A 26369-nucleotide genomic window follows, 5' to 3' on the forward strand; every position below is an offset into this window, starting at 1 on the left:
CGAATTTTTGAGTTTGACGCAGGATATAGGACCAGTCTTCAGCGTTTATTGACTTCTGGATGGCTGACTCCCATTTCTGCTGTGTTTTAGCATTAGGTGACGCGGTGTCCGCCACAAGGGATTTGTAAAGCAGCAAAACCAACCTCCCTTCTCCCTGCGCCTGAATGGTGTTGTGTAACAGATCCCATATAGGGGGTTGTTCAGGAAATGTGGGAAACATTTTATGTAGGGTGTGGCATAATCTAAAGTAAAGGAAGGTGTCTAGGGAGGTGTTACCGCCCCTGTCTTTGTCCATTTGTGGGGTTAGGAAGGTGCCCTCCGGGAATAGATCGCCGAAGGAGTGATATTGATCTTATCGGCCCATATTAAGAATACTTTTTCATTCGTGAGCGGGATGCCCGGGATGAATCTGATTGGTAGTAGAGGGGAATATCTTACGGTCACGCCGTATTTAACAGCCATCCTTTTCCAGATTGTGTATGTGGATAGGACCATATTAAGTGTGTTGTACGGGACTGGGATTTTACTTTGTTGGTAGAACTAGAGTATTATACGCTACACGCGCAGGTTTTGTAACGCTCACCTGATTCTCGCAGAGGCGCCGGTCTTGACTGGGCGACTACCGTATCTTCAAAGGTGATGTGTAGCACCCGGTTGGCTCTTTGGGCTGGACCTCAGTGCACTGTATGCCCGACTTCAAGAGTAAGATGTCTTAGGTAAGTGAATGCCGAGCTCTCCATCTGCCTCGGGGCAGGGTGCTGTAACCAGTTTCTTCACTGGATAGGTAGCGCAGGCCTCTTGACTTCAGAGGACTGCTGTCCGTCGTTTACTGCACGAACGGTAAGTTTCGAGTAATTCTATTGTCTTTAAAGTCTTTAGTAATGATGTCTCTTGTTTTGCAGGGTTCCGGCGATGGCGGATGGCGGGCTGAAGTGAGTTGAAGATGGAGCCTGTGTGATGAATAGAAGCGCCTGGAAGCACGTAAGTAAGCGCTTGTTGCCTGCTTCACGATGCGCTCTAACTGTCTTTTTATTTTGCAGGTACAAGTTCGGAGCGGCTGCAGGGTGCCGGAATACCCACTGGGTTAGATGTGGAAAGGAGTAATGGCACGTGAGTATTAAAGTTCCCCAATGTCTTTAAACGCACCTTGTTTTGTCTTTCAGATGCGGTATGCAGCGCCGAAGGCCTCCGGAGCGTGCAAAGAGTTGGTAAGCTTTTGTCTTTCAGATGCCGGAATGCAGTGTGAAGACCTCCGGAGCGCACGAAGAGTAGGTAAGCCTTTGTCTTTCAGATGCCGGAATGCTAACCTGTTCTTTCTTGTCTTTATAGGTGTTGCTGAAGACTGGATTCAGGATGGTAAGCCTTTTTCCTTAGGCCCAGGATCCGATGCAGAAGACACGATGAGCGTTCTGCTGCAGAGGATGCAGAATAACGCAAAGCAAGATTCATCCACCGGGTGTGGTTTAAATAGCCTCCTGTAGTGCTTAGGTGTCTCCTTCCACAGCCACGCCTAGGTAAGAAAAGAGTTCCTGCTTTCCAGAAGAGTTCCAGTGTTCTGAATCTAGGGAGTGGCTCCTGCCCCACCCAACAGGAAAAGTAGTTCCAAACAGAAGAGGATCAGAGGCTCAACTGGCAGGCAAGTAAGCAGCATGGTCTGCTGCAGGTAAGTCCACCCAAGCATTATGAGCTCGGCGCTTCCAGCGCTGGGACTGGGCATATTTATGAGCCTGGTGCCACTGGCGCCAGGACTGGGTCCAAAAGGTCCCAATTGGGACTGGTTGGCACTCGGAACCTGGGTTATGGATCTGCTTCCAAGGGAGTTGGGAAAACCCTGACCTTTTGGAAGCAGAGATCATGACAGTTTTGCCTGCCCATAGTAGTTCCAAGACTGCAGCTTTAACTTTCAGGAGAAAGGATTTGGGGAGGAGTAGTGGAATATTTGTGAACAAATACAGAAGCTTAGGAAGGATGACCATCTTCGTCAGAGAGACCCTGCCCCAAAGCGTTAGCGGGAGCGTTTTCCACCTATGTATTCGGTCTTGAATGGAATTGAGTGTGGTGACATAGTTATTTTTATATATCTCGTGGTGGTTGCGAGACATATATATACCCAGGTAGCGCACCCTCAGGTTCTCCCATTTAAAACCATGATCATCTACAAATTCCACTGTGTTAGGGGTCAAAGGAAACGCCACAGATTTGGAGTGGTTAATTTTTAGACCCGACATTTGACCAAACCTTATCACTTTGCGCATTACCGGGTTAAGGTTCTCTTGGGGGTTGCCGATAAACAATATGACGTCATCTGCGTAAAGGGAGACAATTAATTTATGTGGACCCAGTTTAAGACCCCTGTGTATTTGGAATTTGCGCTGTCGCGAAGCCAAGGGTTCCATAATAAGGGCAAAGATTATAGCGGAGAGTAGGCATCCCTATCTCGTTCCGCGTTCTAGTGATATGCTCGAGGACCTAGTGTTTCCCAGTGTGACATATGATTGTGGGTCGTTATATAACAGAGACACTAACTTAATGTAGAAGTTGCCAAAGCCCATTTGTCTAAGCGTTGCCAGCATGAATGGCCATTCTACAGAGTCAAATGCCTTCTCGGCGTCGAGTAGCACTGCTATTGCCTGCTGTGTTGGGTCTAGGGCCTCTATGACGCCGAACAGCCGTCTGATGCCATAGGTGGTTCTGCGTCCCGGGATAAATCCTGCTTGGTCTCCAATTGCTAGGAGGATGACTGTGTTTTTGCCAGGTGCCCGCCTCGTCCGATGGCACGAGTCCCCAGAAGACCTCTCACACATTGTCTGTCGGCCTGCAGGCCCCGGATTCAAAAGTTTGTATCACGGGCTGTGATCGAGTGTCAGAGATGAGATTTGCCTCAAATTAATCAGCAGGACACCGTGGATGTACAAAGCAGAGGATTGGGATTATCTAGCTACCACAGGAACGGCGATGTTGCAGGATTCATTAGAGCCGCACAGAGCTCACTCAGGAAGCGGCCATCTTGGGTGGCTCTCTAGCGCCCTCTATTTTTTGTTTATTTATGAACATTTCAGGACACCGCGATTGTTCTCAGAACACCTTCAACTTGCCAGTGAACAATACGGACAGCGTCCTCAGGACACCCTCATTTCCTTTATTTACGAACATTTCAGGACACCACGAGTGTTCTTAGAACACCTTCAACTTGCCAGTGAACAATACGGACAGCGTCCTCAGGACACCCCCATTTTGTTTATTTACGAACATTTTAGGAGACGGCGAGTGTTCTTAGAACACTATCAACTTATCTACGAACAAAACGGACAGACATACCGTTCTAAGGACACCCCCATTTTATTCATTTACGAACATTTCAGGACACCGCGTTCTCAGGTCACAACACCGCAAGTGTTCTTAGAACAATTTCAATTTACCAGTGAACAATACGGACAGCGTCCTCAGGACACCCCCAACTTCTTTACTTAAGGACATTTCAGGACAACGCAAGTGTTCTTAGAATATTTTCACCTTGCTTGCGAACAACACGGACACATATTGCGTCCTCAGAACACCCCCATTTAGTTTATTTAGAACATTTCAGAACAGCCGTGTTGTCCGCAGATAAATCGAACACAAGAGGTTCTACCACATAAAAAAATACAACATTTATCCCATCTCATACTCTCCCACCCTCCCCAAATACTCTTACACACCAACACACTCTACTAAATACAATTTTCCAACCAAGTTTCACTGCGCTGTCCGCGAATCCAAGATGGCGGGCGCTACCGAAAATCTGACACGCACTACGCCGTCCAATCAGCGAACACATAGCATGTCCGCGGACATGACCTAAGCCGACTGGCCAATCAGGACACTGTCCGCAGAGCGAACAGGGAAGTGTGTCCGCGGACCGAACACAGATATCACTAATTTTTTAACCTATTTTTTGGTCATTTAAAAAAAAACTACTGGACGGATTTTCACCAAATTTGCAAAAGCACGCTTTCGGGACCAAGCCGCTACTCCAGGTCCAAATTTGGTGAAAATCCGTCCAGCAGTTTGGGCTGTAGGCGCGAGCAAAGTTCTTTCCCCATTCACTCTATGGGGAAAAAAAATTTGGGACCCCCCCCCCCCCTTATAACTTTGCCCCCCTGGATGAATCCTCACCAAACTTTGCAATAATTCAGAGTGGGCTATATACTTTTTTTGCAAAGTTTGGTGAGGATTCGTCCAGGGTGAGCGAAGTTATAAGCCGCCCAAAAAGTGCTCTTTCTATGGAAACATGCAACTTAACCATAACTACATGGCCACTACCGTGGTCATGTAATATATATATGTATATATATATGTATGTATGTATATGTTGGCGCTTGCCGCAATCCATTTACTATTAAACATAAGCAAGCTTCACAATTTCTTTGATTCTTGTGGTTTCTTGCATCTGTACATGCTTAAACTAACTGAATATCTTCATTGTGTATACGGCATAACTTTCTTCATTTTGGGTTCAAGATGCCATTTATCCATAGTATCTCCTTTTGACTTTGTTTTCCATCAGCATTCTCTGGTGTTATATCATCTATGTGTGTGTCCGGCAGGTGTCTTATGACGTCACCATTCGTCTTCCTTTATTATCTTCTTGGCTTCTTTGGGTATTCCATTCTGACAACCGTCATTTTGTCTTGACTGTAGATATGGTTTTCTCAATGGGTACCTTACTGTCCAGGTTTTCTTAGGTGTTGGTACTTCAAAAGGTGCTGTTACTTTAATAGGCACTGGGCAGAGCCCAACCGCTGCACGTAGGGGGTGGATGGAGTGGGGATGACACTTGGCACTTCCTCTTCACAAGGGTGGCATGATTTTGGCTATATATTTATTTAAGCAAATAAGAAAAAGATCCTCACTATCCCTATCTTCTAAGAGGGATTTCCCTGCCTCAAAACGAATTCTAAAAGGATCTGTCAGAATTAATCTCTGCCGCTCTGTGTCACAGCCTACTTCTACCCCTCACACTGCAACTAAAAAGATAAACTAATAGAAAGTTCATTTTTCAGGAGGATGGCTTCCTTCTCTGGCTTCTTAAACAGTGTTCAAAAGAATGTTCTCTTACAACAGAGATGCCAGGGGGAATGACTCTCTTCCCCCAGCTTGCGGGTTTCACCCACTCTTTATGCAATTTCACATCCAGGAAAATGATTCCCTTCTCTTGGTGTAGTTTCCAATAAAACCAGGGGGAATGACTGCCTTCCCCTGGCGACTCCAACACAAGTCTAATCTCAGGACCAAGAGAATGGCAACATTATCTTGGTATTACTTGGCACAGTTTGCAACAAGACCAGGGGGAATGACTCACTACCCCTGGTATCTTTATCACAACTCTTAGTTCAGTAGGTATCAGGAAAATTACTCCCTTCTCTTGGTATTGCTTGGCACAGTTCTTTCTCACTGCTTTCAGCTTGCTGTATCATGTTCCACTCTTGTCTGCTGTTAGCAAAGTTCAAAATGTGTTGGGGTCCCAAACCCTTCTCTGGTGGTCAGTGGTTTCCTCGTTACCACAGTGCAGAGGAAGATTTTCTCTGATGCTCTTTCTCACTGCTGGGTTCCCAGACCCTTCCTGGTGGTCAGTGGACTTATCTCTGCCACTGATGCTTCTCTGATTAGGGCCCCCGACCCAGCTCATACTTGTGGTAGGGCCCCCCCGACAATTCCCTGGTGGTCAGTGGGTTTCTGTCTGCCAGTGACACAACAGAGATGATGCTGGAGGCACAACTGACACTGGCTAGTCCCAATGGTTGGTTCACTGCCACTGGGGTGAGGGAAAGCTGTTCGAGTGTCTCTCCTGCCCCACTCTTGCGTTTCCATCTGGGTCTTCCATACCTCCCCTCAAAAAATAAGTGGCTTCAGTACGTCACTGGGGTTTCCTGGGACCAGGATTGGCTCTGTCAGCACTTCAGGCTTCTCTGCTCATCAGGATCTGCAGCGCAGCATCTCCGCACACATCCCAGCTTGCTTCCCTCTCTGGTCAAGTGTTGGGTCTGTACCGCCAGAATCAACAGAAAACCCCCACAGCTGTTTGCCGGCGTTCTGAAAGTCTTCTTCCCACTGGTCTACCAGCAGGGTTCGAAGCGCCTGTGTTGGAGATCTGCTACATCTGCTTCTCCTGACGGCAGCATTCAGCTCTGCAGCCGGGCCTGTCACATCCGACCAGCCTTTGGTCCTTTGTATACATTGTATGCAGTCCTCCCATGCGGATTGGACAAGTCCTTTGTTTCTGCCAATGACTTAAATCCTCATGCATCCTCGGGGCCACCTCCTACCAGTGTTTGCAGAGTCTACTATCTTTATGTCTCTTATGCTCTTCCTCATTCTAGTACTTTTGGTTTCATCTCTCATGCTTGAACAGTACATAGGATTGCTTTCAATGTAGTGGTTCTGGACATTAGAGAGGGTTAGGGAAAAACCGAGGCGTAACAACATTACACGGGCTGTACCCCAGGTGATCGGCCTTATATCCAGAGGGGGAGTCCCTCCACATGAGGTCCTCCTGGTACTATTGGGTAGTGGATGCACCTCCCTAGCCTCATGGAAAGGGGCTCCCTCCTGGAGAGAAGGGACGACACCATGTGAATCGTCACACATTGCTTGATAGGATTCAGCACATTCCAATCACAGCCACGGTCACTATACCCTTTTCTACTGTATCTACTTCTCTCTTAACTCCTCCCAGACATACCATCTGTCCCGCCAATGTTTCACTACTTTTCTCCTGCCTCCACCCTTTGAAGTTAACTCTCCTACTTCTCACACGCTGTTACTCCCCTGTAGTATTCTAACCCCACTGCTACTTTTCTCGTCCCCAGCCCTACTAGTCTCCTCCCACTACTGCCATTTCTTCTTTTACTTCACAACTACTTCTACCACTCCACCCATTCTCTAAAACACATTCTTCTTTCACGTGCACAGGCACTTCAGAAACACTCCTCAGACTAACTAAATTAACTAGACTCGTTTCACATACACATTCAGTCACACAGCAGGAGCTCAACCGCTTCCTCCTCATGGTATTTTGGTCTGCCTCCTTCTCCTCCTCTGACCACACCCTGACACTGGACACTTCCGCTTCCTGTTTAAATATCCCTCCCATTTGCTGAATGGCCACCTCTCTCTACCCAATCGGGCCCTGTCTTCCACTCCTTCCTAGCGATTACTCCCACTGGCGCTCTGCAATGCGTCCCTATTTTATTCCCAGCGGGTGTGTATATGCGGGAGAAAAAGCATAAAAAAAGAGTTAAGCCCCACTCACTTATTCCGCTCCATCGCAAAACTACCATGCCGGCCCTACCAGGCATGAGTGAAAGGTCATATTGGCAGTCCTGCTTCCATGGACCTTATAGATATGGTCACTGGGTGTGCTTGCTCTTTATTGGCATCCCATTCTCGCGAAATGTGGCGTGGTGGTGGGACGATAAATTGTTTCTCGCTTTCACCAGATTACCTGCTGCTGATGCTCATTGGGAAGAGCCATAATGTGAGACAAAGGTGTACTGCTATACAGCATGTGGGTACATGGGTGAAGGGTAGTAACTGTGTCCTTCCCCACACGCACCTTCTCCCACAGAGCCAGGAACAGCAATGTCTTTGGATTACTTTGTGGCAGGCCTCCATCTCCCCTACTTGGCTTGTCACATACCTTAACCCTTTCTCTCAAGCTATCAACCTGTTTGTGGCTGCAAATGGACTTGTGCCTCCGTCGTGTTAGGCTGAGATAGAAAGTGAGGCTTGGCAACACAATGGTATGAAATCTGACCCAATTCCCACAAGTACAATACAGTGTTGCCCAATGTGCCTCTGGATACATGGCGACTATTCTGCGGCTTTGTTTAAATTGGCACAGGGAATCCAGCCACTCACGGAACCTGGGAAATCTACTCTCTATTAGTAGGTCTTCCGGGAGATTTGGAATGATTGAACACCTTGTGTTCCAGGAGCTGTTCCCAACATGGATATGGACCCTTCCAGTTGGTATGTCACCCAATCCCTATGAATGCAGCAGGTAGCACCACTCTACTTTCAGGGGACAAGGAAAAGACATAATTCCAGCTGGTTGGTGTTATTAATGCTGCCGGAGTCCAACAGGGCCCAAACCATCTTTCCTTGGACTCAAACAGATATCCTGAATTGTTCCACCAGAAAGCCTCCTTGGCTGGTTTCCCTTGTCCTTCTTCGAGGCTGTGGTTCTCTTTCTGGGAGTTGGGCTGCTTTCTGTATCTGCACTGACTGAGTACCTCTCCTCTCTACCCACACACCGCCACCCCTGGATTTAATTACCCCTTTCATCCGTTTGCTGCTCCAGCTCCTCAAGCTCTGGCCACTGCTGAAAAAAGAATTCCTGCAGGGAGAGACCTACTTCCTGCTCAGTGGAGTCATTTTCCATCAGGTAGGGTGTGCTCTTTTTTGTCATCATGTCTTCCTGGGTGGGATCCGGCCCAACATGGCAGATATTTTCTTTCGTTCTCTCTTTCTCACTCTCTTTCTCTCAATCTCCTTTTTCTGGATATGAGCTCTTGGTCTTCCACTTTCTTTGGCAACCCTGTCAAGTCAACCCTCAGCATTTGGGTGCCAGGACTCTGCCGGAATGGCCTTTGGTTTTCCCTTTCATCTGGCACTGTCTTCCAGTTATCACCTATTTGTAGCTACTAGATTAGCCCACTCATACCGGTTTCCTTACGATCTCAGCTGAAACAGTAAGCGTGGGCTCTAGTGCGTTCCCATGTTTTGTTCTGGGGTGCTATATAGTGTAGAGTACTCTGGTGAAATGTTCAGTCTCTCCTGCCCTGGACCAGTCATGCCCTGTGAACTGGGAAGACCTCAGTCTTCAAAGTCATGTCATCTCTCCAGGTCTACTACGACATCCCATAGTGTATTCAAGCAGAACTGGCCCACTACATGTTTCTTCTGGAGCTCGATTGGGATGAAATGGTTGACCAAGAGGGTCGGGACATTACTGGGGCATTTGGAGACGTCGACTACTGTGAATAGTTTATATGGTGGAGTCGTCCAATCTTGGTGTTCAGGGAGAAAAGTACCCAAGGGTAGGCCCATAACTTTCTAGTTTCTGGGGACCTTGCATGTGTAGGCCCTCTGCACATCATAAGCGTTTTCCCATGGATACCTCCGTGAGGATATGTGTCCCTGTCAGGGTATGAAAGACCGACCCTTGGACTTGAGGTTTTGGTTGTGTTTCCTGTTTAACCCTCCATGTTCATTTTCTGCTCTCATGTTCTCTAGGCTACAGGTGACCTCTTTATCGGGGTCGATGACCCCACTTGACACCACGTGTAACAAATGGCCTTAACTTGCAGAGACTTGAGACGTTTCAAGTGTTTAATCTTTTTATTCAATTATCAACCACAGTTATTATGTAAGGAGCTTTTCAGATGGTTCAACGAATGATACATGCTCTTCAATGTGCCACACCAGGTTGGAAAAATACACTTTCCTCTACTCTATCCAGATGTTAATGTTCTAATAGGGATTGGAGTTGTGCATTGCACTCACTCTGTAGGATTTGGCGGATTACACTTATGGCCACTGTCACCTTACCCTTTTCTACTCTTGCTACTTCTCCCTCAACTCCTTCCACACCTAACTTCCGTCCCTCCATTGTTTCAGTCTGTCTCCTGCCTTCACTTGTTCAGGTTAACGCTCGTCCCTCTTCTACTCCTCCCATGCTACTACTACTAGTCTCCTGCGGCACCAATTTCTCCTTCCTGGCTCCTCTTGCAGTTGCTGTGAATCGCTGAGGTTGTCTGTGTCCTTCAGGGCTTTTCTTCTTTATTGGCATCTCAGCCTCGAATAATGTGCCGTGATAGTTGAGCGCTACTTCGTCTCTCGCTTTCACCAGGTTGTCTGCTGTCGATGCAAGCAACAAACAGAAAAAAGGCAAGCATTGTTGGGATGAGGTATAGTGTGTAGACACCTAGGTGCCTCCCATCAACCACCGTCTTCCTCACTGCCATGGCTCTGGTTTACTCTGTGGCATGTCTCCCCCTCACCGTTTTGACAAGGCCAGAAGACTGGCCTCGTCACAGTAACCAATCAGCAAATTCAGCAATCTCGTGGCACAATCGAGCAATACATGCTGCCAAGATGGCATCGGAATTTGCCTGATAGAGAACCAAATGAGGATAAATCTTTTTACCAATCCAGTACAGCACCTTCGTCTGCGAGGACAGCTGAGTGGGCCCCAGAAAAGTGCTTGGACTTGCACAATATTGTGGCTATGACTATCGAATGAGCAGAAACAAATGGCAGGTGCAAGTAGCGTTTCAGTGTTGAAAATAAAAGGATAGAGCAGAGTAAAAATAACTTCATGGTTACAAGCAGAGGACTGCAAGTGGATGAAAGAGGAAGTAAAAGTAAATCGTGGGTGGGGGCAGCAGGTGGGTATAGTGGTGTCTTTGTGGGGTTGAGTTAAAGAAAGTGAGAGGACATCCAATGTTGGATGGCAGAATGGCAGCTGGAGACAATTGATTCAATAGATAGTCAGTGAAGGTGGACAAAGAGGAAGATGTGGTTGTCATCAGCATGAAGGTACACGATAAGTTATAGGAAGAGATAAGAGCAGAAAGAGGAATAGTGTAGAGTGGGAACAACAGGGCACCAAGCCTTTGAGGACACCGTAAAGAAGGGGACATGTGAAATGCAATTGAATATGTTTAGTCAGAAAGATAGGAGAAAAAGCATAGGAGGACAGAGCCTGATAGTCCGAGTGACGAGAGGAAAGAAGAATAGGGTGATCAACTGTATCATAGGCTGTTGATAGGTCAAGGAGAATCAAGATAGAAGAAAGTTTAGTGTGACAGGAAGAAAGCAGAGCATTAAATACATAGAGAAGGGCAGTCTCCATTGAATACCAAACTGGAGCGGATGAAGAGGGAACGTAGGTTCAAGAAAGAAGAGAATTGGGCATAAACATCATGCCCTACTAGCTTGGAAAGAAAAGGAAGCGATAAGAGACATTTCTGGGAATGGTGTGGTCAGGAGTGAGTTTTTTAAAGTATGGGGTAACAGCAGCATGCTTCAAAGTGCGGAGCAGAATCGGAGCGCGATCTCGGAGTATCAGAAACTAGTAGCCACGGTCTCCGAGCCACACAACGTACTCAAGATGGCCGCCACGCGCTCGGCATAGGCGGAGGAAACAAGAAGCTCTGAAGGGGGACCAGCAGAGAAAGGAAGGAACCGGAATTCGCCTGGGTGCCTGGAGATCGCCTCTAGCTGTGAGGCAGCGACCCTGCTGGTACCTGTAAAGGCGAGGGGACATCGAGGGCACGGAACACCCGACGGCCCCCACTCCCCGTGCTGGCCTAACGGGAGGTGTAAAGGAGCGACCACCACCTCGACCCTACCACCCCCACGGAAAGAAGCCACAATATAACGGACACAAGCGCAGGCCGCGCAATCTACTCCCTCATAAATCAGACTGGATGAGGCACGCAACACTGCCAAGTATATGCGCAGGGGGCAACAGAGCGGAACTTAACTAAACAGATATACCCCAACGCCATCTGATGCAGACCGAAGGGAATATATCCTAGAATAAACGCAGTGACCTCCCCTCGGTTGCAGAGGACATGTGGGTACCCATTGCATGCGCCTGACTTGAATACATGGCTCGAATCACTGAAAACTTCACTTTCGGAGGTATCCCAATACATGGGCACGTAACCAGAGTGGAATTGTGCTCCACCTCCGTGCGAAACGACTGGGGCATCCCCATCAGAACAGACAGAATTGCGTGCCTAGTGCTATCATAAATACAGAGGGCACCCACCAACTGCCAATCACCTCCTGAACTGTGTGAATGTAAACACTGGCGCACTACCTAAGGTAGAGTCGTGAGATCACTGGTCACAAGACGAGAGGAACTGGGAGTGAGTGATCCCTGCACCGTGGAGAGAGCTTCTGCTCTGAACTGCTGCTGCCTGCTGCAGCTGGACGGAGCATGCACCTTCAACGAGTGTGTGCTACAAGGTATGGTTGCATAGCGAGAAACAACCATTGCTGCCTGAGCACACGTATGAGCAAGTCTGTATTCAGTGTGATCCCAGAAAGGTCCCTGTAACCGGTAGTCACCCCAGACAGAGTGGCACTGGGACACCAACAGCACAACTGGTGCAGATCCATATGAACATCATCCACATAGCACCGAGGCCCGATGAGATCACCCCCGGTCCAGCAACCCCATCTGCCTTCTCACCCCGCCACTGCCTTTCCCCTCCTTACGGGGGATGAACCTCTACCGACACCACACCAGATACCCGGAAATGGGGAAAGATAAGCCCAGGAAGACCTCTATGCAATGCAGAATTGAACAGTACGCTACCACACCATTGACGCGCTCCCCGGAGCGGCTGCCAATATCTGAGTCAGACTGCATGGAGGAAGATATCTCCCTCAGAGATATAATGAGTGCCATTTCCAGCTCCAGAACTTCAATGGAAAAGAAGATGGACAGTATCGGTGCGGACGTGTCCCTACTAAGGCACGACCTGCAAAAGTTGACTTCACGCACTGGGGAGGCGGAGGCACGGATCTCGGAAACCGAAGACAATCTACGATGGATAAACAGCAATATATCCAGCATGATGGCACGCATTAAACTCCTGGAAGCAAGAGTGGATGATGGTGAAGGCAGATCCAGGCGAGACAACATTCGCATAGTTGGCCTTCCCGAGAAGGCAGAGGGAGACTGTATGGAACTGTTCCTCGAAGAATGGCATGTGGACACATACGACGCACAATCCTTCTCTAAATTCTTTTCCATTGAACGGGCCCATCGTATTCCGACCGGCAAGATCACCCCAGGTGCACCGCCGCGCACAATCATCGCGAGAGTCCTAAATTATAGGGATAGGGACACGGTATTGCAACTGGCGAGATCAAAACGGGCAGTCACATATAACGGATCAAAAATCGCCTTCTTCCCCGAATTCACCAGAGAAGTACGAAAGGCACGCCAGTCATTTGATCCACTCAAGAAACGCCTGCACTCAATGGGCGTTAAATATGGGCTAATCTTCCCTGTCCAGCTCAAGATTTACCATAGGGGCACATCGGTGGATTTTCACAGACCCCAAGGAGGCGTGGAACTGGGCCGAGAGGCATATAGATGGCGACTGGAGCTCTGCAGGGAGGAGAAGAGAAGATCGTAATAGACCACATCCTGAACGCCCACCAGACATAGAACTGCAGCAGCAACAACAAATGGAGAATCCACACCCTGGAAACGCATAAAAGAGCTGCAACGAATACAGAAGATGCCCAAACCACCACATTCATAATGCAACGGAGCCTATGCTCCATAAGGTATACTAAGATATAAGGCATATCAAGGCTGGCGGCCAACCTAGCAGCCGCCCCCCAGACAAGGTAACAAACACAAGGCACTGCAAAAGGGTGCTATACCGCCCGGCTCTAGCTTCACACGAACTGCAGATCCCGGCTAAAGCTGAGCGGACTCATATGGGATAAAGTTTAGGAAGGTTTAACAGTTTCAAAGTTAATGTTGGGTCGACAGATGCTTCAGTTGGGGGTGGAATATGGGGAGGAGGGAGTTGGGGATAAAGTTTTTATTAGTTGTTTACATGTTAAAAACCGCGCCAATGCCGACACACGCATCGCAGTATTTCTCTTGAGAATGAGTCCAGTAAAACAGAGGAACAAGCGAGTCTCGACAAATAATATACCTAGGTATGATCAAGATCGAACACTACCCAGATTGTTGGTTCCTGAAACATCCTTAGACATGCATCATACCAACCTCACACATACACGGATTACATGGCACAAATTACCAACGTAAATAAACACAGAACCATCCCAGTGATGACATGGAACGTAAACGGGCTTGGAAATAGTATCAAAAGGCGTCTAGTCCTACAAGCGCTGAACCATCACTCCCCGGATGTAGCCTTCCTAACGGAGACACACCTGGCGGGTACGAGGTGTACATTTTTTAGACGTACAAACTACCGGCAGGACTTTCACGCCTGATTCACCATGGGATCACGGGGGGTACTAATCCTAGTAGACAAAAGACTTCCCTATAGCCCCAATACAGTCACCCACTACCAGGGAGGCAGGTTTGTTCACACGACAGGAACCCTCCGGGAACGCACTATATCTATGATCGCTGTATATGCACCACCTAATCTGCTAACCCCCCTATCGAATGACATTATGCCCCTTATTGCTAATAACCCTGAAGACCTCACGTTGATTGGAGGAGACTTCAATGAAGTCATGGACATAGACCTTGATAGGACGCATGTACGATCCAGAAACCCAGACATACGAACTAAACTGGCCACATTCACTAATGCACTGGGGTTACAAGACGTATGGAGATCACTACATCCCAACACAAGAGAATACTCGTATCACTCTGGTGCACATGCCTCACTGTCCAGGCTAGACTACTTCTTCCTACCGCTAAGTAACATACATGAAGCATGTGCAGCTCAACTACTCCCTAGGGGTATCTCAGACCATTCCCCACTTACGATAACGAATAGAACCGACAGAACAATTCCCCCACCCAGCTGGAGGCTGAATGGTTACTACCTAGGATTCCCAGAGTTAATGGAACACATACAGAAGGCCACTGAAACATACCTTGAAATAAACACAGACTCTGTAGACAGCCCAACAACACTATGGGAGGCACTAAAGACAGTACTAAGGGGTGAAATCATAGCCTGGACTACAGCCCACAAGAAAAAACATCTTGAAGCGTTAAATGCAGCTGAAGCGAAGGTACGCAACGCAGAGGTTAATCACCTATTTTATGACCAACCCGAGACGCAACGCGCACTACAACTAGCACAAAAACAACTGCAACACATAGCCTTAGACAATGCAAAGCAAGCACACGCAGCAATGAGAGCGAAAGTATACGAAACAGAGGACAAGGCTGGGAAAATAGTGGCATGGTTAGAGCGCAGGGACCTAGGCCTCACCCAAGTCAGGAAACTAATAACGGAAGAACCAGAGCCACTAACAACAGATCAGAACATAGCGGAGGGATTCGCAAAATATTATGCCGAGTTACACGGAGCACCATCTTCACCGCCACCGACCGATATCCTAGAAGAAATCACCTTTCCTACCCTAGATGAGCAACAGGCTGGCCTATTAGACCGGGAAATTACTGAGGAAGAAGTAACGCAGGCAATGTCAGAACTCCAATCAGGGAAAACCCCAGGCCCGAACGGCTTCCCTGTCGAAATATGGAGAAAAATAGGTGCAAACGTAATCTCCCCACAACTACTACACCTATTTCAACACTCGCATTCACAAGGTTGCCTCCCCCCAGACCTTAGAAAAGCCACAATAATAGTCTAGCCAAAGGCAGAGAAACCACCTGACCAGTGCACTTCCTACAGACGCATCTCTCTTATAAACTGTGAGGCCAAAATACTTGCCAAAATATTGGCCAACCAGCTGCAACAAGTCATACACAAACTCGTGCACCCAGACCAATGTGGGTTTATGCCACAAAGATCCACCAGGCAAAATATATACAGATTGCCCGCAGCATTAGAAAAACTACCCAAGCCACAAAACCCCCTGGGCCTTACTGTCCATTGATTTTGAAAAGCCTTTCGACTCTGTGCATTGGGAAGCAATCTGGGAAATTATGCGACAAATGGGTATAGGCCCATACTTCATGAGCTGGGTCAAGCTACTATACCATTTCCCGGTGGCAGTGACAAAAGTGAACGGGTACACTTCGAAACCCTTCCAGCTAGGTAAGGGTACGAGACAACGCTGCCCCCTGTCAGCTTTGATCTTTGCGTTAGCAATCGAACCTTTTGCGATCCTGTTAAGATCCACACAAACATGGAGTGGCTTCAAGTGGGCGGACGGATGGGAGGACAAGGTGTCCTTATATGCAGATGACCTGTTGATATACCAGGCGGACCCACAGGTTTCCTGCCCTGTGGTGTCACGTATACTAGTGGAATACGGCAGGTTCAGCGGACTCCGTGTTAACTGGTCAAAATCCATACTATTGCCAGTGAGGCAGACAAACAATGCAATACCAGACGAATGCCCTTACCGGGTTGAAAGGGAACAATTCAGATATCTAGGTATACTAGTTACACATAAACTGTCAGACTATGTGGGGGAAAAACTTACATCCGATAATGACCAGGTTCACCGAGGATGTCAGCCATTGGATGTCCTTACCACTCACGCTACTATGACGCGCTGCACTCTTCAAAATGATGGCTCTCCCCCGCTTTCTCTACATATTACAAAATGCACCACTACCCATTGCACCCAGTGAGTTTCATAGGGTAGACCAAACGCTTAGAAAGCTTTGTGGAAAGGGGGTCACCCACGACTAGCACTTACTACCCTACGAAGATCCATATGGGAAGGAGGAATTGGACTCCCCTGACTGCAAACCTATTACTGGGCCAGTCAAATGGCAATAGCAAATGATAAACTGCACGGGGACATCACACTACCGCACAACAAAATACAGAATCCTGACACACAAGAAAGGCTGTCATGAACCTCCTTTACCGGAAGAAAGATCGATCTTCTACCCCATCTATGATGACACACATAACCCTAGTCTGGACAGAAACACATAAATACTTAGGTTGGGACAAGAAACTAACCTTAGCGCAACCATTATGGAACAATAGACACCTCCCGGAAGTGAACAAACTCCCTAAAGTGGCAAGCATGGGCCCAACTAGGCATTACAAAAATTGGAGATGTAATAAAAGAGAACGAGTTAACATCATTTGCGGATCTAGTTGCCACCTTCGCACTCCCTCCTAACGAACAATACCACTATATGCAATTCAAAAGTGCGTTACAGACTCGCCTCCCAGAACTGATTGATATGCCTGATTACTCCCCGTTAGAACGTAACGTATTCCCAGAATTGCTTAAGCATAAAGTCACGTCCATTATGTATAATGTCATAAACTCCTTTGCTACAAAAGAACTGTCGGGTCTGAAAGCCAAATGGGAGCGGGAGGTGGGTGACATACTTCCAGAAGAATGGGTAACCGCATTAATGTACCCCAGGGAATCAGCTATTTCCTCCAGGCTTAGACTAACTCAACTGAAGATATTACATAGAATTTACTATGCAAGAGTGGCATTGTTCAACTGGGGGAAGACCCCTAACTCGAACTGTCTGAGATGTAAGAGGGAGGAAGGGTCCTACTATCATATACTGTGGGAATGTGCCATCATTCAACAATACTGGCAGCAATGCTGCGACAAACTGTCAAGGGTAATGGGAAAGAGAATACACGTAAATCCAAACCAACTGTTATAGAAGAAGATATAGAACTAACAAGGTACGAAAAGGCGTTCTTATCCACTACATTGAGATACTCAAAAGGAACATAGCGCAGCTTTGGGGCTCCGAAAGGCCACCGAGCTATGAACAATGGATCACGGATGTGGACATTTGCATTGCAATGGAAAAAAGGGTTTACACTGCTAAAGGGTGTCCCGAGAAAGCCCAGAAAATATGGCAAAACTGGGAGGATGCGCATTAAAAGTAATCTATAACGGCAAATCGTGGTGTCGCCTAAGGACTCGCAGGTGAACCAGGTTATGTGACACGTCAGAAACAAAGTGTCGAACCATGTTTAAAGGCTCATTAATATAAGACCGTGCGAGGAACTATTGGCAGGCGGGAAAGGGAAGTTTGTTACCCCGTTGTACGGGGCTGTATGTTTTATGTTACCAAAATGCAATAAAATGTTTTATTAAAAAAAAAAAAGAAATGTATGAGGGAGAGAAAACCAAAAGTCATTTTCGTTCAAATGACTTTTGGGATTTTCTCCCTCAGACATTTCTCATTTGGTTTAAATCATGGACAATCTCACTATGGAGGATACAGAGGGGCTGGTGAGTGTCAGCGGGGTAGTGTGCTCTTAAGAAACCTACCGGGCTAGTCCTCGGCTACAGTCACATTACTTATAATTATGGATTTATGGCAACATCTTATTTCTGTAATTGTGTCCAACATAGGAGCACTGAAGAACCTGCTCCTTCCTTATTTTGTCTACCCATCTTCCACTGGGTAGTGGTGTTCTGGGGATTCTAGGGTTCAGGAGACTGGAGAGGCTAGGATCCAACAACTTACTTGCAAATATGACTTCTGACTCGAAAGGGAGATTTAGTCAGCAGAATAAGCAATTTGGGCCAAGTGACACATGCCACAGTGCCACTCAGTAACCATCACTGGAAGTTCACCTCCAGTTCAGAACCACATGAACAAGGCATTGTGGGTATGTAAGTTAGTCCAATGCAAGTCATTTGGTTTCAGAAACTGTTTTTGGTCTCACAGGGCAGAGCTATTTTATACATAGCTTAATCGACTCAAGATATCAATTACTCAAGGCTGCAGAACACTGCATACCTGGTTTACCCTTATTGGTGATCATTAGTGCAGTATAGTCCGAGAGCATTGTGGTTGGAGTATCTGGGGAATGCCCAGCAAACACCAGCAATATTAAAGGAATAGTGCGCTCAAAAATATTATTGTCCTGAGGGTTTGGGCATGTGTTTTTAAGCATACGTTGATCGATCGTACAAACATTTCCTAAGCACCTTACCGTAGTTTTCCTCACTTTTACACATGCAAAATCCGGCATCATGGCACGCCCATCTTGTGCTAATCTTATCCGTTGCTGCATCGCTCTAAGGTGAACTGCCCTGGTGGCACCAAATCATATCCCCGCCCCCGAGGCTGACATCACTAGACAAGTAACGCTCATTTCACAACGCCAATGCACGTCTCGTGTCAACATTCTCTGTGAACCAGCTAATGATGAGTCTCCATAGAAATGGCAGGATTCCTCTTTCCTCAATAAGTATAAACAGACCGCTTCTCATCAGACTGCATCAGATTTGCTTTCCAATCATTTCACTGTCTTTTTTTATGTATCCTGTGCCTCGTTTATGCTCTGTTCAACTATCTTCGTTGCTCGTAGCCCGTGCGAACAGATACTAGTACTATCATTACTATCTAATATAATTTTGTCCCATAATGGCAACAATTCAGCCCTACCAGTATGTGCTGGAGTATTCTGCGGTGGAATTACTCGAAAGAGAAAGATGAGGAAACGATGGGGCTTCGGATGACAATTGGGAGGGCGAATCACCAGATCAAGAGCCTGAGCCTAGTCACATGGACAACGTCTCCACCTGGTGTACCTGCAATCAGTGAGAGGTCATGCCAACCGAGGAGAAGACCTGCTGCTGCCGAGAAAACGCTGGATGCTTGTCCTACATATTGGAAGACTAGACACGGCCGCACTGCGTTACCGAGCTGTATGACTTCAGGCCAGCCTGCCTCACACGGTCCGTGTTGAGTATTATGATGGTGCTTATGCAAGAACTTCGCGCAACAGTTCGCCCTCGAAATCCAAGTAATGAGTAAGTGTACTCTAAATGGGATGTCACGTAGGCCACTAACATTTCATGTTTGTCTCCTATATTGTCGTAACTTTGATCTATCACTGTAAAATGAATGTAGTCTTGCAATTCTATACATCCCTCGCGATTTGGGGAAATCATAGTGGTCATCTTATGTTTTATTTCATGTACAACCATGAAACAATATTTCTTTGTGTCCCAAATGTAACAGAATGCAAAGTTGTTCAATATTATTATGCGTCTACACTTTAAAGCCCAAGTGGACTTATCCATGAAGTAACATCTGTACTGGCAACAATGCCATAGGATACAAGATTGTATTTTCAACTAAGGTTTAATACACGTATCTTGTTCATTTAAAACCTGTTTGTTTCCTTCTCTTCCACAGGTGGTACAGGCTGGTGGCCTATCGTTCGTTTACATGGTGGCTTCATGGGAGGCTTTGACGCCGCGTTCGACGGGTAATACCCGTCTGTGCCGTTGGTTCCATTAGAGACACATTCCCCTGTGTCAGCGGTCAGTACAGGGGATTTTCCCACACTGCTGCAACCCGAAGTATATAATGTGTAATACATTTGTGCCATCAGCAACAAAATAAAATACAACTGAAGTTTTATGAATGGTTGTTTCCATTTTTCAGTGAATCAAGTGCGTCTCTATTCAGCAGTGTTCCGGCCCTTTTTCTGCATGCCTCATGCCCCTCCATCCCCCTTCCAGAATCAATGACTGTTAGTACCCGTGGCTGTGCCCTCCGAAGGGGGCTGGCAGGGTAGGAACAGCCAAAATGCCAAACACTGTGTACACTTAAAAGGTATCTTCCGCGCAGAGGCCATTGTACATATGGCCTAGCCAGACCCAGTGTCTCCAGACAGGCTCCCCTGAAGCAGGCCACGCCCCTGCAATCCACATAAGTGTGTCTCCATCCAGCAGTGTTCCGGCACATTTTCTGCATGCCTCATGCCCCTCCATCCCCCCTCCAGAATCAATGACTGTTAGCACCAGTGGCCGTGCCCTCCCAAGGGGGCTGGCAAGGTGTGAACAGCCAAGGTGCCAAATACCACGTACACTTCAAATGTATCTTCCGCGCATGGGCCACTGTACACATGGCCTAGTCAGACCCAGTGTCTCCAGGCAGGCTCCCCTGAAGCAGGCCATGCTCCTGCAATCCACATAAGTGTGTATCCATCCAGCAGTGTTCCGGCCCCTTTTCTGCATGCCTCATGCCTCTCCATCCCCCCTCCAGAATCAATAACAGTTAGCACCTGTGGCCATGCCTTCCCAAGGGGGCTGGCAGGGTGGGAACGGCCAAGGTGCCAAACACTGTGTACACTTCAAAGGTATCTTCTGCACAGCGGACATTGTACACATGGCCTAGCCAGACCCAGTGTCTCCAGGCAGGCTCCCCTTGAAGCAGGCCGAGCCCATGCTATCCACAGAAGACCACGCCATATACACGTCACTCATTAACATACAAACCCACTTTTCAAATTCTTTATAAACCCCCTTGATATTTATCATCAGAACATCTGTGAGCTCTGCAAGTCAACTTGTGATTGTGTTACCTGTGAACATCTCTGACCACCGAAAATCAACTCGTCAATGTGCTACCAGTGAACATCTCTGAGCAATGGAAGTCAACTCGTGATCGCGGTACCTGTTATACAACTACCCTGCTTGATGAATCTGTTTGTTGATCAAGGTAAGGGTAGGTCACCTAATCATCTCTTCCTGATCTCTAAATTTCGATGTATTTCGAACGAATGTACCAAGTAGTGTAATGTTCATTCATCTCATTGCCATTACCATTGACTTCTGTTTAATTTGTTCTGTTCTCGATATATAGCAATTGTCATCAGTGTCAATAGGGATAGAATTGCATCCTTTGAGGACCTGTCTATAAGCATGTTTCCTTTTGATGCATGAAAGTACATTCAACGGACGAGTAACACGTTACAATTTTCTTCGAATCAATCAACTCTGTAAGAAAATTATCCCAGTGTATATTTGACTATGCAACACAGGTTTTACCTCTGTGATCAAAAGAAACATTGCACAGAAAAATGTATGATATAATTCCATCTTTCTCACGCATACATGCAACATAATTTTTTTTAACGATGTGGACTTTTGTTTTTACAGATTATTCAACAATGCCTGCTTGTATGGTTTTGGGTTGCCTTTCTAAGACCCATAATAAAGCTAAGGGCACAATAATGCATTTATTCCCGAGGAATATAGATCTGATAGAAGAATGGGTGAGATATAGCAGATTTGCGCCCGACAAGCTTGAAAGTTGAGTGCAGGAAGTCTTGGGGTACTTGAGGGGGGATTGATTCCGCATCTGCAGCCTGCACTTTGCCCCGAATATGTACAACGAATCGCAGTACACAAAGAAGCATCGACTCAGAACATCTAGTAAATTGCTTCCAAATGCAATTCCGGCTCTATTCATGCACACGCTGCCTCAGGTGAGTCACGGTTCCTGAATTAGCTGTAGGCCTTGGGGTACTGAACAGGCAACTACATGGACGGATTGGTGTTTTTGGTTTAAATGTTTCTTATAATGTTTTGCATATTGACTAGATTGTATTGTGGCAATAAAACCTGAGGCGGCGGGCCAATACCGCCCCAGGTAATGCCCCCGGGGCTGTAGTTACAGGCCCGAGCGTAGCGAGGGCCCAAACGAAGCCCAGTCCAGTCCACCGAAAGCAGACCTCGTGGAACAGTTCACTTCCTGGTACAAATGATTAGTAGCTATTTATTTGTTCAACAATGTTTATATTAAGTGTCTGAATAAAGTGTCCAAAGTATCTTTTGAAATGTATCCTTTGTCCAATTTTTTTGCAAGACATGCCTTCTGGAGGATGCTATAGAGTGTAACGGTGTGCTTTCACACTTCCTGGTTTCGTCGAACTCTTGTGGGTTCTTCACTGACCTGCGGAGGGTCGGATAACAGCATGAAAGCAACTTTGGGGTTCTGCAGTTGCCTTACAAAACACATGTCCAAATAGCTGAATAAATATGAGTCCCACACAAGAAATGAGACCTAGGCTAGATAAGATACTTGGCATGCAAGCTCTACTGACTGTAAGCAAAACAGTGCGTCAAAGGGGGTTGTTGGTGAGAAATAGGTACATTCTGACCTATATTTTTATGGGGGCATGTGTTGGTGGTCGTTGCTATCGGATGCCTTATCACAGGCGCCGATCTTTGATTTGCAGCCCTCAGAGTCTTACGATTTCAAACGCAGTGGGGGTAGGTGTCAGCGTTACCAGAATATATGACCAATCCAGAATAGGTATATGGGAGGTGAGGTTGAGGTGGTGCGGGGTTAGGGGCTGGCGACCAGATGCGTTCAAAGGGAACTGGGGTCATGGGTTCAGGGGACCGTGGCCTGGCAGGAGGGGGTTGCAGCAGGGCTTGCTCTGACATTCTCGTATGAGCACATTTTGTCAGGGCTCGAGACTCGATCCTTGCGAAAAAAATATCCGTGATTTGCCGTGTGAACAGAAGACGGGCTTAGCTGACAGGTGGTGTGGGCTGGCTGTGGGAGTCGCTGGGAGAGTGCGAAGTTCTCCAGAGGGATATTATAAATAAGGCATTTGGAAGTAAACTTTTCATTAAAAAAAGTAAATCACTAGAAATTTCACGCAGCATTGGTGGATGGCAGCAAACAATTTGTTTTTCAAAAATATTTCAAATGCCACTGTGGCCTGAAGGGCTATTCGCTCCCATTCGTAGTGAAGGTCAGCGCCTTTGAATTTTGCTTGTGAGCTGAGCACACCCACGTATCGTACACAGTATAAGGTCCAATTGTTTTCGACCTTGGAAGAAAGAGGATTCCGAAAGGAATGAATGAAGGGGTGCGGGATGGGTTTAATACCGTAAAATATGATAAGGTTCACCATTCCAAAACTGGACAAAGGAACATGTAATTTCATTTCATGAAAATTTGGTGATCTGAACGGACACACTGCGTTACGCCAAGAGAATAGAAATGCTGAATATTATGTAAGTTTTACTGTAGACGATTTTATAGACAAACAAGTCAAGGTTTCATTTTCTGACCGTTATTGCTGGCTTACATTGTACTGGGTTCATGTTTGTGGCATATTGCAACGACATGAAAAAGCAACCTGTGTGTACTTGTCTTTGTCCCGGGCACATGGGCAGTCCAGCAACGCAACGCATTTAGTCCGCATCTGGGTTTCCACAGATTCCACGTTAAAATGCCGTCTATGTGTTCTTTGAATTCTAGCGTCAGCTTACGCAATCCATTGCGAGCTAAACACACTCCATAGCACTAACCTTTCAAGCAAATTGTAAACTACTTCCAACAATGTTTTCTCTGTGTTCCCATTGTTTCACGTTTGTGTTCATCATTAGTTTTCACAGAGTGCAGAATTATTTGGGTAAATTGATCAATTAAAGTAAAGAACGGCTACTGAGACACATTTCTGTTATGTTTTATACACAGCTACATCCTGCCTTTCTGAGAATGTCATTGATTCCAGATACCAACAGATACAGTCCCCATTTCAAGAGGTGGCAAGGTCGCAGTGCACGAGGGTGGCAGGGATCGCAGGTACCAGGGCCCAGAGGAAAGAGGGTGGCCAGGTGCACAGTGCCAAGTGAGAGCAGATCAGCAGGGGACAGGGGGATCGATGGCAGAAGCAAAGAGGAAGGTCTTGATGTGCTTCCGGAATGGTTCTCCTCATGTTTTAGAGTGGTAGGGAAGCTATTCCAGAGGGAGGCCCCAGCCGAAGACAGATCTACCCCCAGCTCGTTTCTTTGAAAAATGACTGACCCTTAGGGACTGACACTTAGGGAGTTAGTGCGCTTTTGTACTTTTATAAAGTTGCGGTTGTCCAAAGAAGAATCCAATACTTTAAGGTTTTAAAACAATCCAGGTCACAGTATGTGGGGATATTTGGGGCACATTTTGAAGAGCTGAAATGCTCTTAAAGATGAATATAGGCCTTATCATTCTAGTAAGCAATGTACCAGGGGCGGCATTTGTTTACTTATATATCTGTTATTACAGCCATGGTGTATTTAAATATTGAAGTTTTGTAACAAACTATATGCAGCGTTATCCCCTTCAAATCACTGGAGTGGGACTACATAAGGAAGGAATGTGTTAGGAAGAGGGATGTGGGGGAATGGAGGTGGTAAGGAAGGCAAGGTTACTTTTACAGCAGTCCTAAGGTCGCAATCCAGTTGCCAGGGATATATAACTGAACATGTCTTTATAAAATGTACACAAAACATACAGTTTAAGCACTCTATGACCCAATGAAAGAAGCATGTTTGAAATTAAAGGAGCGAAGGCTGGTGAGAAAGTTACCTGTATGAATACGGCTGTGCCTTTCTAGTTGACTTGGTTTGGCAAAGGCCTTCTCACAGGAATCACATTTGAAGACTTTCGGCTTCTGAGAACTTATTGGAGGACCAGCTTGATGAGTCAGCAAATGATCCTAGTGAAAACACAGACTTCTATTTCAATTATTTCTTTTACGCATTATGATGCGCGTTGCATACAGCTGTAGCAATGCCATTGGGGAAAACAGTATACACATGAACAAGTCAAAAAAGGCAGAGGTACCACATACATTAAATCATTATTTGCCTCCAGCTTTCAAAAGCTAAGAAAATGTCAAACGTAAAGGCCCCATCCCATTCAATGCAAATGTGCTCCCCAGGAGAAAGTATGCCTTTAGCAGTACTATTATAAGAATGGCAAAAAAAAACAACAATGATTGTTCGACTACCACACTGTGAAAATGAAAATGTGTCTAGGCACTTGAACAATCAATATTCTTTTGTTACTGAACGGTTTTCCCTGTGTTCAGCTTTAAGAAGACTAGGTAGCGTGTGTGCTGCTAGGATTCAAACGTGACTAGCAAATCTCTGGGCTGTCTATTAGGCTGTGAAGCTATTTTAGATATGTAGCCATTTGTGGTTAACATTTTGGAGATTACTTATCTAACCATATTTAAGACTTCCTAGTTTTAAAAGCAGTGCTAAATCCCTGTAAAATAATGTGTTATGGAAACTGCAATGACAATTAACTTCCTTTGCTCTGGGCGATGGTTGTTTTTATATTATGTATAGACGGCTCAATTGTTTTTGCTCCACAAATATACATTACACTGAGGATATGCACTCTAACAAGGCAACAACCTGGAGCAACCATAAAGAAAGTGGGACTAAGGCATTTTCTTGGATATTTTCCTACTGGCAATACAGTGCTTCATCAAGAGAAAAATGCAATTCAGAGAGTAAACATTTGCGCTTTAGGCCTTTTTTTATCTTTACACTATTATTTGTATTTACCTTGAACTGTTGACAAACATTTTACTATAATTCGCAATGTTTTTTTCTGATGGATACTATTTTCCTCTCAGACAGTCTTCTTCTTATGAAATAGCTGAAAGCAGAGACTGGATATGGATCTCTTAGAACAGTCACCAGCAGACTACAGAAAGACTTACTCCGGACCTGGGCACTGTGACCGTCGTGTCACTCTTACAAGAAAGTACACACAAATGGAATATAGGTATTTGTGTCTATTTCTGTGTGTGCATGTGTCATTCTCCTTTTTTGTTCTCTTAGGATCCACCTTTGCGCATTCTCATCCAATGTCCCCTGCTGCATGGAGGTCAAAAGGAAGGGTAGAGCTGGTGGACAATTCTAGATGAAATAATATTTTTTTTTTAAATTCACTTTTGCATAACTTAACAATTATACCACATTGAGCAACAAGCTCAACTTTAACTTCCCATTTCCTCTTCTTCATGTTTACCCCCACCTCCTCCCCTGCCCGCTTGACTCATTCACAATCGCAGAAGTTACGTCTACCTCCTCTCGTTCCAGCTCCTTCACATTGTCTACCATGT

At 46.3% G+C, this 26369-nt stretch overlaps 1 protein-coding gene across 6 annotated transcripts in view; it reads right to left on the reverse strand.

Annotated features, from left to right (window-relative positions):
* ZNF236 (zinc finger protein 236) overlaps positions 1-26369 on the reverse strand; it is a 2444547-nt gene that overhangs the window by 54910 nt on the left and 2363268 nt on the right. For all 6 annotated transcript variants that reach the window (XM_069620724.1, XM_069620725.1, XM_069620723.1 and 3 more), the window contains one exon: positions 24818-24947. In XM_069620724.1, the coding sequence (XP_069476825.1) occupies positions 24818-24947 (130 nt within the window). The remainder of the gene's footprint in view (positions 1-24817; positions 24948-26369) is intronic.

Source organism: Ambystoma mexicanum, chromosome 5q (genome assembly GCF_040938575.1).
Source record: "Ambystoma mexicanum isolate Mex_15411 chromosome 5q, UKY_AmexF1_1, whole genome shotgun sequence".
NCBI classification, from domain to species: domain Eukaryota; kingdom Metazoa; phylum Chordata; class Amphibia; order Caudata; family Ambystomatidae; genus Ambystoma; species Ambystoma mexicanum.